The sequence below is a fragment of the Melospiza melodia genome, chromosome 3 (assembly GCF_035770615.1).
Source record: "Melospiza melodia melodia isolate bMelMel2 chromosome 3, bMelMel2.pri, whole genome shotgun sequence".
In the NCBI taxonomy this organism is placed as follows: domain Eukaryota; kingdom Metazoa; phylum Chordata; class Aves; order Passeriformes; family Passerellidae; genus Melospiza; species Melospiza melodia.
In genome coordinates this window covers 137,454,130-137,466,220 of record NC_086196.1, presented here as the reverse complement: position 1 = coordinate 137,466,220, position 12,091 = coordinate 137,454,130, and the positions used below count along the sequence as shown (strand labels likewise).

Sequence of the window (12,091 nt, the reverse complement as noted above, 5' to 3'; positions counted from 1 at the left end):
AATCCTGGAATAAAATCCATCTGTCATACTAAAGACAGTCTGAGTATCACCAAAATACTGATTTGGCTTCAAGAAATTACACCAGCTTTAGCTGTCAGCCTGAGACACAGAAGTCTGGGTTCAGATCCCTCCTTCCAAAATTTCTACGATGCCTGGGAACAAATAATTGAAATCCTCTCTGCTCCAGTTCCTCCTTCCATAATGGGGATGGCAGAATTTTCACAGCTCACTGGGATGATGCAAAGTCAAATGTCCACAAAGGGATGGTAAACACTTGCAACAGATGTTACCCAACCTGCAGAGACTTTTGTCACTCTGCAACAGCAGCAAGTGGGAACTTCAATACCAGGGGAAAGGTCTTGCACCCAAATATTTATCTTTTAAGGGACATTGTAAGATTTTCATGGTATAAAATAAGATAAGGATGTAGCAGAGATGTATTTAATGCACATTAGTGGAAAACTAACTCAACCATTAGAATCAGAGTAAAAGAAATCTGAACACTGAGGGACAAACTTACTAAACAACCATTTAATTCAGTCATCAGGGTGACTGTACCTTGCTGTTGGCATTAAGGCTTGAAGCTGGGATCTGGAGGGTCACTTTGTACTCTGTCCTCTTGTCCAGTTCCTCTCCAATAAAATTGGCTTCCCTCACGTACAGATTGGCTTTAACAATCTGCTCTCGCAGCTTCCTCAGGCTGTGGGTCAGCATTTCTTCCCTGGAACAACGGGAATGGGGAGACAGGGGAAATCATGAGGTTCATGAAAAGCAAAATAAATGGATGAGGAGGCAACTGAGAGCTTGTGGATTAAAGAGGGAAGGGACAGGTGACATTAAAGGGGGGCTGCTACAAATATTGGACAGGTGAGCCCCTCCAGAAAACCCAGGGGCAACCTCATGCTCACAAGCCCCGGACTTCAGCAGAACTTGTGCAAAGGTCTGGGCACTGCTGGAGAGGGACTTGGGACAAGGGATGGAGGGACAGGACACAGGGCATGGCCTCCCACTGCCAGAGGGCAGGGATGGATGGGATATTGGGAAGGAATTTTTGGCTGTGAGGGTGCTGAGGCCCTGGCACAGGGTGCCCAGAGAAGCTGTGGCTGCCCCTGGATCCCTGGAAGTGTCCGAGGCCAGGCTGGATGGGGCTTGGAGCAACTTGGGATAGTGGAAGGTGTCCCTGCCCATGGCAGGGGGTGGGACTGGAAGGACTTTCAGGTCCCTTCACACCAAAATGATTTTATCATTATATTTATAGAATTTGTATTTTTAATACAAAAAATCAGGCTAATGAAATTACATTTTAACTGGAAAAATCCTCCCCCCGTCTGTATGAATTTAGCAATATGAAAATTAGGATGCTGCTGGCTTTGGAGACTTCTCCATGCATCTGCTCAACAGGCAGCTTTTGTGTGGCTCATTCCAGAGTTTTCCCATCACAGATGTGGATGTTCCATGTTACAGAGAAAGGTTTATTCAGACACGAGCCACTTGCTCACTGGTTTTCCTGGCAAGTGTGAGAAAAAGTGGCAACTGTGCAGCCCAGGAATCTGGTGCTACAAAACATCCCAGGCACACAGCTAGCACCTTGTCAGGCTGGCTGAAATAATTTTTAATTCCAAAGTTGCTTTTCTATCTGTATTTTTCATGACAATACCACATTCATTTATTTAGGGTTTCATCTTCCTCCTGCAGCTGCTCTTTTTGACAGCAAGAGTGGAAAAGATTATTTAGGGGCTGAAGTAAATAACCCCAGTGCCATCACCCAGCAAGAGGCAGAGTGGACAGTGACCCCTCTGTGGTTATTAGATGGTTTTTACAATTATTTGAATTAAAATTATTTGTATCATCCTCTTACTCCCTTTTTTTTTTATTTGCCTGCCAGAACCTGCCCAGGTCAGACAGCTGGATCTGAGTCAAGAGGAAAAACTTTCCAGCAGCTGAGTCATGCATGACCCATGAAAGAACAAACTCACATATAAACCTCAAAATTTCACCCAATCACATCTTTAGCCAAATTTGCTGCTCAGGATAGAGCTTCTATTAGGAACTCATTATTTTCTCATATTTTCTACCACTGTAGGTCTGGTTATTCTGGAGGTGTTCAAGGCCAGGTTGGATGGGGCTTGGAGCAAACTGGGATAGTGGAAAGTGTCCTCCTCATGGCAGGGGTGGAACCTGATGGTCTTTGATGTCCCTTCCGTGATTTTTAGATAAACATTTTGGCCATGTCCTCCCTAAGCCCCCACACGAGTCCTCGCAGAAACCCGCCGCAATTGCAGCACAACGAAAATTTCACCAAATTGGCTGCAGAAATTCGACAGAACGGCCCTGGTGGCCCCAGGGGGGTACCCACCTCTCCTCTGCCCACTGCCTGAGGCGCTGCTGGGCGCTGGGGGAGTGGAAGGAGAACCTGTCCATGCTGCGGAAATGCTGCTTCTCGGGCGAGAGCCGGCGCCGCAGCTGCTCCAGCTCGTGCTCGTACATCAGCCTCTGCCTCTCCAGGGCAGATCTCTTCTCCTCCTCGTGCTGCTGCTCCAGGCTTTGCAGGATTGACTGCATCGGGTCTAGGCAGAGTTCGAGAATGAAGAAAGTACTGCAGTGAAATTCATGCTGAGGATTGTCCTGGATGTATGGTGTGAGCGCAGGTATCAGGTAAAAAGAGAGATTCTGGTTTTATCGCAGCGTGCATTTAAAAAGTGCTGCTGAATTCTGAAGCAAAACAAATGTTTACAAGGCAGATGATTTAAGAGAATTAAGAAAAGGGAAAGCCCAAGTTAGGGAAAAAAAAAAAGAAAAGTCTTCCTGTTTCCCAAAATAATGTCATTCTGGGACAGCTACATGAGACCACAAAAACTCAAAAACATGGTTTCAGAGACAGAAATCACTGCAGTTAATGCCTGAGTGAGACATAACACAAGAAAAATAAACAGCCAAGTGAAAACACTTTGATTTGAGACTGCAGTTCCACCAGCATTCCACTTCTGGCTTTCCCCTCAGCAAGAACTGCCAAACCAAACAGTCCGCCATGGTTATTTTTCCCTCCTCAGGAACAAAAATGACTGTGATGAGTCATTCACAAGAAAAATTCTCCAAAAGGAAGTTATAAAGGAAAAAGTCTGTGGTTATTCTCATATTTTGTAAACATTCCCAAATAACTTTTGGGGCTCCTTACCATTACTACCAAGAGCCTTCATGGTGACTTCCATCTGGGCATACTCATAGCTGAAGTTAATCTCACTGGACACCTCACTGGAATTGTCTCCATCTATATCCAGCTGCTCCACACTGTTGCTGCACTTCATGGAGCTGTCCCGCTCCTCTTCCTCATGATCTGCCTTCTTTTTCTTCTTGGGCAAATTCAGCCTTTAAATAAGAGGAAAATTTTTAGAGGATTATTAAATTGCTCAGATCTGAAACACAGGGTTGCTTTCAAATATTGTTAAAATTCAGCAAAGCCTTGAAATCAGAAGATTTTTTTTTTCCTTTCAAACTTTATTCATCTCCCGTGGGTGTAATTTTCCTCAGGGCAAAAGCAGGAGCAGAAGGTAAACTAATTAATCCATTCTACATTCTCATAATTAAGTACCTCATGCTACCAATAACACAGTTTAGATAATCATGACATTTTTTAGTCATTCCACATCCAAATAATTTAGAGGCAATAACAAAGCGATAGCTCACTTTTTAATGTGGGTTCTCCTTTTAAGCATGAAATAAAGCAACGACATTTTAGATTATCATTCAAATCCACTGATTTTTGAGGTATTTCAGAGGATTTCAAAGCACAGTCATGAACAGAAAACATCTACCAGTGATCCTGTCTGATACAGGAAGGTCACAGACATGGCTGGGACTACAGGGGACAGAGAGCACAGTAATAACATCTAGCATTAAAAACCAGTCTAGCATCAGTATTGCTTTTATAATCCTCATCTTTCCTTGTACTTTAAATCAAAACAAAGTGGGTGCCAATTTACAATTCCTGGAATAACTTCTGTTACCTGAAGAAGTGATTGTTTCCCCACAGGATTCTGTCTCCATGGTGGAGCTGGATGGGACACACGACAGCAGAGCCGTTTACAAATGTCCTGGGAAAAGGCAAAAATCTAAAGTAAATATATTTATATGAAGCTTCATTTTTTCCCCCTCCCAGTATTACTTCCATTACTGCAACAAGTAAAGGTAGGAGAAGAGATTTAGGGATTGCTAACAGGCAAAACATTCCCAGAAAATTCACTGATCTACTTAGTGCTGTTTCACTGTGTAGATCAGTGAATTTTCTGGGAATATTTTGCTCAATATTCAGCATCTTTTGCTCAAATATTCACTGACCTACCCAGCGCTGTTTCACCGGGTAGATCAGTGAATTTTCTGGGAATATTTTGCTCAAATTCAGCTTCTTTTGACCTCCTAAGTTCATGAAGTTCAGTACATTTAGACAGATATTACTACAGCTGTGTCTGGGGAGTAAAATTAGGGCTTAAAAATGAGCAGCCTGAGAAAACAAAGTCACTAGAAAAAACCACTTGCACACTGCTCTGAAATACAGACACAAAATAGAAATATTTGAATAAGGCAATAGACACCTTTGCTACACGAACAGCTTAAAGACACTAATTAAAAAATCAGAAATCACTTTTATTTCTGAGCCAGATTAAGTTTGAAAATAGGATTGTGGGATAACTCAAAATTGAAGGGAATCTCAGGTTGTCACCCAGTCCAATCTGCTCCAAGCAGGATCAGCCACAAATCAGGGTAAATGTGCAAAGTTTGAATTTTGTGTATTAACAATAAGTTATTGGAGATGCTGACTCTGCATGTCATTTTGTGATCAATCTGAATATGCCAGCTGCTTCTCAAGTAGAGCTACTTAATTGAATAAAGCAACAAATGCTTCAGCAGCTCTTTGCATATCAACAGATCTCCTAGAAAATGAATTCAAATTTTGATAGGAGTTACATCTACACAGCTGCAAATCAGTGAGTATCTACTTACTGAAAGCACATGCAATTTACTCATCTCCTCTTTAAAAATTTGGGCTGCAAACACCCTCCCTGAGAGAAATCCCACTGGAATGGAACATGAGTTGACAGAGGAACAGGTGACAATTAAAATGTAAAAGCAGAATTTTTCCTACTACGAAGGAGATCGAGAAGTTTGTTTTCCAAGTATCTCTGTGCACCATTAATCATAAAATATTGGATAAAATGACAAGTATCAAACAGCTGTGGCTGCATTTTATTCCATCACCTGGTATTTTTTTGAGGGGTCAGCATAACTTGGCCTTCTGGGGTGATGTCTATAATGCAGTGCTCAGGAAGAATTCCCATTCCACACAGCTGGATATCTTGAGAGTTGTCTGAGCCTATTAATGTGTGCTCCTGGGGAAAAATTAATTCAGATGTTAATGATGGATTGCAGAGGTTCACTGGGTCTAATTCACCCTTCCTCCTTCTGGATGTGTTGTATCATCTGGTCCCAAAATTTCACAGCTGTTCAATACTTTCCTTAGAGGGAAAGAGAGAAGAAAATAAATTTTTTGTCTCACAATAACAAGCAGGGAGCACTCAGGAAAGTTTACAGGTAACAGTTAAACATGAAAATGAAGATAATTTTGATTTAATGGAGGAATCCAGTGCCTCAGAATGTTGTAGAAGCCAAAGGAATAAAGGATTTCAGGCAGGAATTTAGAGAGGCTCTCAGCGGCAGATCCATGGTGGTTATGGAGGTTCCACCTAGATCAGCAACAGCTCAGGAAAATCCTGGATACTCAAGGTGAGGGGGATTTGGGAGATGAAGAACCACCTCCCACATAAAATTGCTGAGGTTGGAAAAAACACCTTAAGACCATCCAAGCATCCCCAGCACTGCCAAGGCCACCACTGACCCATGTCCCAAAATGCCACCTGCACAAGGCTTTTAAATCTCTCCAGGGATGGGGACTCCACCACTGCCAGGGCTAGATTCCCATTTTGGGACAGAAATCTCTTTTTTAGGCATCTCCAAACAATTTTTGAGGGAAAGATTTAACAGCTTGGACAAGTCAATTCAGGTTGTTTTTCAGTATTTGAAGGACCTGATGCACACACAGCTCAGAGAGAAAGTGTGCAAATATTCTGAGAAACAAGAGAGTTAAATCTCACGATTTTAGGAAAAACACCTGCAAGTAATTTTATCACAATAATTTCAAAGCACAGGGATTTTTACACCAAAATTCCCTAGGAGAAAGACAAATCTGAGTTATTAAAAAAACAACAAAGACTAATTGAAGGAGACAAAATCTACCCCATGGAGTTTTCAAAGGAAAAGAGCACAGAACCACCTGAGACATTTGTGTTGGTACTGATGGGCCAAAGGCTTTGCCTCATTCTTGTCCCCAGTGACCACTGGGACAAAGTGGGATCTGTCTCAGTATCTGTCAGTGATTTAGCAGCTGAGTCTGCATTTTTATGTGCAAGTTGTCTGGGAAAGAGTCAACCTCTCCCAAAACCTCAGCTCTTTTCTCCTTTTCAATGTGTTTTTTTAGCAGATACAACATGGAGAAAGTGTTTTCCCTCGTTTCCATTGAGATATCGCAGAGCCACGGTGGCTGATATAAAAGAGGATCAGATATTTCCTAAGACTGACTAAACAAAAACCATCTTTCAGCTTAATTGCTGATTTTGTGGCTGTTTTGAGAGTTATTACCCCACTTCAAAGGCAACAGAATGATTTAATGTGAAGCTCAAGCTGCTGATGTTTGCTGTGAAATTTTTAGAATTTGCACTCCAAGTTGTGACTTTAAAATGGTTGTACCTTGCTTCTCCTCCTGAGTCCTCCATCTACAATTTGTAAAAGCCACAATAACCTGCCCAAATATTTCAGCACAGGGTCCAAAAGTCACATCTTGTGTTTGATGGTTAATATCAGAAACAGGGACTGCACATCACAAGTGCTGAGGCAGAACAGAACTTGTTTTTCACTTCTAGCAAGCTGCACCAAGAGGATTAAAAATGCATTTCATAAACTGAAGACAGCAGCCAGAATTTAGACTACACACAGAGAAGCTGACTACTGATATGCCCAACTTTCACATAAAACAATTTCATGGGTAAAAGCTTGTGAAAGTTTGTATAAAAAAACCCAACCAACAAAAAAACCTCATCCCAGAATAGGAAACAGTTTCTCAAAAAGAACACATCTAAATTTCTTTTAAAAAATGCCAAAGAAAACCAAAATAAACAAAAACATCAAATCCTGAATTTTTTCCTGTGCATCAAGGAATTACATTTCAAATAAAAAGTTTGTACTCATATAAACCTTAATATTTTTAGATTTACAGTTTTATAGAACTCTCCAAGTACACCTCTGCCAAATGAATTAGAGGCCTGACATGACAAAATTTTTATATACAAAGATATATTTTTACCTTTAAATAGTACACCAGGAGTTCATTGAGAGCTGGATCTGCATTCAAATTAACCAGGAAGCATTTATTATCCCCAACTTTTATTCCAGAGGACTGCAGGGATATGCCAAGGCTTTCCAGCTGTTTCTGACGTTCCTGGAAGAGAGCAGCCATCAAAACTGAGCTGACTGATGCCCAAACATTCTGAAATCCATTCCCATCTGCAGGAGCCACCAGGCAAAAATGATGGACTGATACTTCTAGAACAGGAAATTCTTTCTTCTGCAACAGGTGAGGCACAGAAGGTTCAGTTGTATCTGCTCAGGGGTATCTGTGATTCCTCCTGTGGCTCCGTGCTTTGGTCCCACACATTCCCATATTCCCAGTGGGAAATGAAAGCAGCTGGGAGCAGCCTCCTGCAGCACTGCAGAGCATCTCCATGACCTCACTGGAACAGCAAAATGCTACCACAAAGCCATCTCTAGAGCCCTTTATTCTCCCTTTCCAGCTAAAAAGCAAGAAGTTAAGTTAAATCCTTGCCAAGCCAACCTCCATGTCTATCCTTTGTTCCAGAGCAATCAAAATGACAAAAAACTGGCAACCTGCTATTTAAGTAAGGCAAAGAACACTTCCTGCTGAACAAGAATAGCAGCGTTTTGGATGGTGTTTTGTTCTTGTCAAAAGACTTCATAGAAATGCCCAACAAAGCATTACTGTGCAAAAAATGTCCATCTCTCAAAGGGAAGGGTTTGGGTGAGACCAGAACAGTGAAAGAGGAACATTAAACATTTCTGACTTAGAAACAGAAAGGGATTTTTCTCAAAAAAAAATCCACTGGGATAGAAAAATTGAGAATTGTTCCCAGGAGCAGAGCAAAACTCAAGTGAGACTCACTGTCTGCAACAGCAAAAAAAAAAAAAAAAAAAAAAAAGAAATATGAGAGAATCCTCATAAGATTGCCGAGGGAAACAGAAACAGGAGAGGGTGAAATGAATAAGCAAAAAAACATACAAGAGACCTACAGAGCTTTCCCTGTGCTGCTGAGACTTTTTAAAAATCAAATTAGACAATATAAGAATAATCTTGGAATGTTTATCTTTACCTATCAGCGTGCTTTATATTTAAAAATTGACTATGTCACAATATTCAGGATCATTCCCTGCACGGTTGTACCAGGTCTAATCAAGATTAAAATTGCAAAGAAATGGCACAACTTGCTCTTGATTTTCTGTTCCCTGTCTCCACACAGGCTTACAAACCCATCATGATGTCCTTGTAAGGGAAAGTCATGTGTGTGTGTGAGAGAGAGAGAAAAAACAAAGAACAGAGGAGAAACTGCAGAGTGATGTCAAAGATCTCTCTTCCGATCACCAGTGCCAGGCTCTGAAGTTCACAAAAATCCTCATTATCTGCAGAGATAAAGCACATGTTGCCCTAAGGAGAACTTGGCCCACAATGTGAATCTCATAGGATTAACTGAGAGAAAAACAGCCAGTTCCTGTTAATTTTTTTCTCAAGACTTAATGTTAATTAACTTAAATGCTGAAAAAAAAAACATTAAAAGTACACCAAATGCTGAAATTTTTCACTGAAAATGTGAAAAATAGCCTGTTTATGTGACTAGTGTTTAAGACTTTGAACTCTTATTGATGCCTCTTTGATGGTCCTTGCTGTCTATTAGGACTCATCCTTTCCTCAAAGATTTACAAATATCCCTCCTTCCTTCCTGTCTACCCTGACACAATTTGACAGACAGATGAAAAATCAGCAAATACAACATGTGGAGAACACAGCACAGCCCCCTTTCCCTATATCCCTGTCCCACTTGGGGGCAGGAAATATAAAAACAAGAGTGAAGCTGAGCCAGGGAAAAAAGGAGAAGAGGGGAGAAGGTGTTTTAAGATTTAGTTTTTATTTCTCATTACCCTACTCTGATCTGACTGGTAACAAATTAACTCATTTTCCTCATTCAAATCTGTTTTTCCCATAACAGTAATGGATGATTTATCTCTCTCTGTCCTTATCTGGACCCAGGAACCTTCTGTTACACCTTCTCTCCCCTGTCCAGGTGAGGAGGGGAGTGACAGAGTGGCTTCCAGACAGTCCTGGAACAGCCTGTGCTGCACAAACACTTGTCCTCATCCCTCCTCTGGAAAAAATACCCCTTTTTCAAGGCTCATGAAACTCCCAGCTCTGAAACATCCCTATCAGGCTGGGAATTTAGAGACAGAAAGGCAGAGAGGTAAAGCAGACATCAAGGCACATTTAGTCTGAAGAGCTGAACCCATTACTTCAGTTTTTCAACCTCCTCACACATTCAAAGCCTAGAAAGTATTGTGTAGGATAAGAGCAGGATTTTTTTACTATTATTATTTTTTATTTTATTTTTTTCCACCCTTATACACAGGGAGGAATTGCACTGAAAGGCAGGAAGCCCTCATAGTCACAGGCAGCACTTCTTACAATGGATCTTTAAAACCAAAGTCAACAGAGTCTATTCTGATTGTGGCATCTACAAGAGGGCTTTGTACCAGAGGCTCCATTCTCCCCTTATTTATTACACACCATTCATCACCTCCCCACAGTCCTCCCCCCTCCAAAGCTCCCCTCTGCAAATATGTACATCAGCATTTGTGTGGGAAGAACCAGGAGTGTCATGCAACAACCGTGGTGACCTGCATCATTTTTCCAAGGTAATCATCTCCAGTTATGGTCTGAGGCCCTAAATATCAGTTTAGGAGCTATTAAAACACACAGAGATTCTTGATAGCTCTATTTTTTATCATTCTGAATGCCCTTTGCCTGGTGCATTGAGGCACTCAGTCCATAACCTTGCACTGAATGCTCTCAATGCTCCCTCATCACAAACAATTTTACTGCCTGAAGAATATAAAAAAACCCTGTAATCCTCTCATCCGTGGATTATTTTATTATTTTTTTTGTTAAATAACTTCTCCATTTGCATACAGTGACAATTTATTATTGTCACTGGAGTGGTAATCTGGGAGGCACCCATCTATCACAGGAATTAAGTGAAGCTTTTCAAAAGGGCAGCAAGCTTGACCTACTTACCCATAAATGTGGGGAGAGACTCAGACAACCTCTATGAACTGACAGACAAAGAAAACAAACCTATTTTTCATAAAAAATGGGGGCAGGGAAGGAGGAAAGCAAGCAGCAAACCTGAGCTATCTCCTCAGTTTTTCGTAATTTTTCTTCCCAGGTCACGGTCATCTCCTGAATCAACTTTTCTGATTCCTCCAATCGTTCTTTTAATTCTGGTGATTTCATAGCCTGCAGGAATAAAAGCAAATGAAACAAGAAAAGCTTGTTGTGCTCTGTGTTTTTTCCTTCTGCAGCCACACAGATGGGGGGAATGAATAAAGGCAACATGACTCATTTTTCAAGGCACACTAAGCAGTAAGTAAAGGGGTCTTAAAAACACACATTGCATGTAAAGGCAGAATCCACCCAAAAGTTCTTTAACTAGTTACAAGTACAGATGTTAACGTGGAGTTTATGTGCTTCAACACAAACCAATTACATGATACTGGCAGATTTGCACAAAGATACTCACACAGAAACCAATCTTATCTCTACATTCCAAGTGACTCATATTAAAACCAGTTTTGTTTTTAAGGATCCTGCTGCTCTGGCTATGTCCCCTCAGCTGTCAAACTCTCAGAATGACACCTCACATCTTAGTACACTGCCATGCCACCAAAATATTTTTATTGCTCATGTTTAAATGGCCCGATGTATTATTTTGTCTATAGGAAAAATGCAGCTCTTCTGGTTATGCACCTCTGCATTTCTACATGCAGCTTACAGACTGAATATCAAAAGAAGCTTTACAATGTGCTTCTGGACACTGAAATTTCATTTTCTTCCTAATTTGCCACAGCTCTAATTTTGTCTGGTGAAATTTTCCAAGGCCCATGTTCCAAACACAGACTACCTTAAGGAGATACTCCTACAGCGACCCATCAGACACCCCAAAAACAGAAAGGGTATCAGCATCCCCCCGTTCCTGGAAGAGTCCAAAGCCAGGCTGGATGGAGCTTGGAGCACCCTGGGACAGTGGAAGGTGTCCCATGGCAGGGGGCTGGTCTAGAAGAGCTTTAAAAGGTCCCTTCCAACTCAAACTATTCTATGACTTCTAAACTTCCATCTCCATAGTGGCATTTCCTCCTCTACAAACCTTGCTCAAAAAGCCTGTGGACTTCCTCATGTCATTATTTCATTACTGCTAATGAGGAACATGGGTTTGGCTGGTTGGCATTTAGGCAATGCCAAGTAACAATGGGAGCATCGTCCTCCAGCATCAGACATTTCCTTATCACAAACCCAAAACTCCTCACAGGAATCCAGATCAAAGAGCGGCCTCATTACACTGCAGTTCCTTCAAGAAAAGGAGCAAGTGCCAGGATTGGAAAATCCTGTTTTAAGACAGGAGTTTCCTCTGCCTCAAGACACAACAGTAGACTAGGAACTGTCAGCTGATGTATCCTGTGTGGGCTTTTTCTGCTTTAAAAACCTAAATATGGGGTAAAAGGGAGAAGAATTTTGGACAGGAGTTTGGAGGGACAAAAGGGAATGGCTTCCCATGGACAGAGGGGAGGATTAGATGGGATATTGGGAAGGAATTCCTGGCCATGAGGGTGGTGAGGCCTTGGCATAGGATGTCCAGAGAAACTGTGG

The 12,091-nt window shown here is 41.5% G+C and overlaps 1 protein-coding gene across 4 annotated transcripts in view; it reads right to left on the bottom strand.

Moving 5' to 3' along the window:
- Positions 1-12,091, bottom strand: part of KIF13B (kinesin family member 13B) — a 124,663-nt gene that overhangs the window by 46,591 nt on the left and 65,981 nt on the right. For all 4 annotated transcript variants that reach the window (XM_063153181.1, XM_063153183.1, XM_063153182.1 and 1 more), the window contains exons 12-18: positions 10,574-10,684; positions 7,412-7,546; positions 5,254-5,384; positions 4,005-4,091; positions 3,176-3,366; positions 2,357-2,567; positions 559-721 (exon numbers count right to left, since the gene is read on the bottom strand). In XM_063153181.1, coding sequence (XP_063009251.1) covers positions 559-721; positions 2,357-2,567; positions 3,176-3,366; positions 4,005-4,091; positions 5,254-5,384; positions 7,412-7,546; positions 10,574-10,684 — 1,029 coding nt within the window. The remainder of the gene's footprint in view (positions 1-558; positions 722-2,356; positions 2,568-3,175; positions 3,367-4,004; positions 4,092-5,253; positions 5,385-7,411; positions 7,547-10,573; positions 10,685-12,091) is intronic.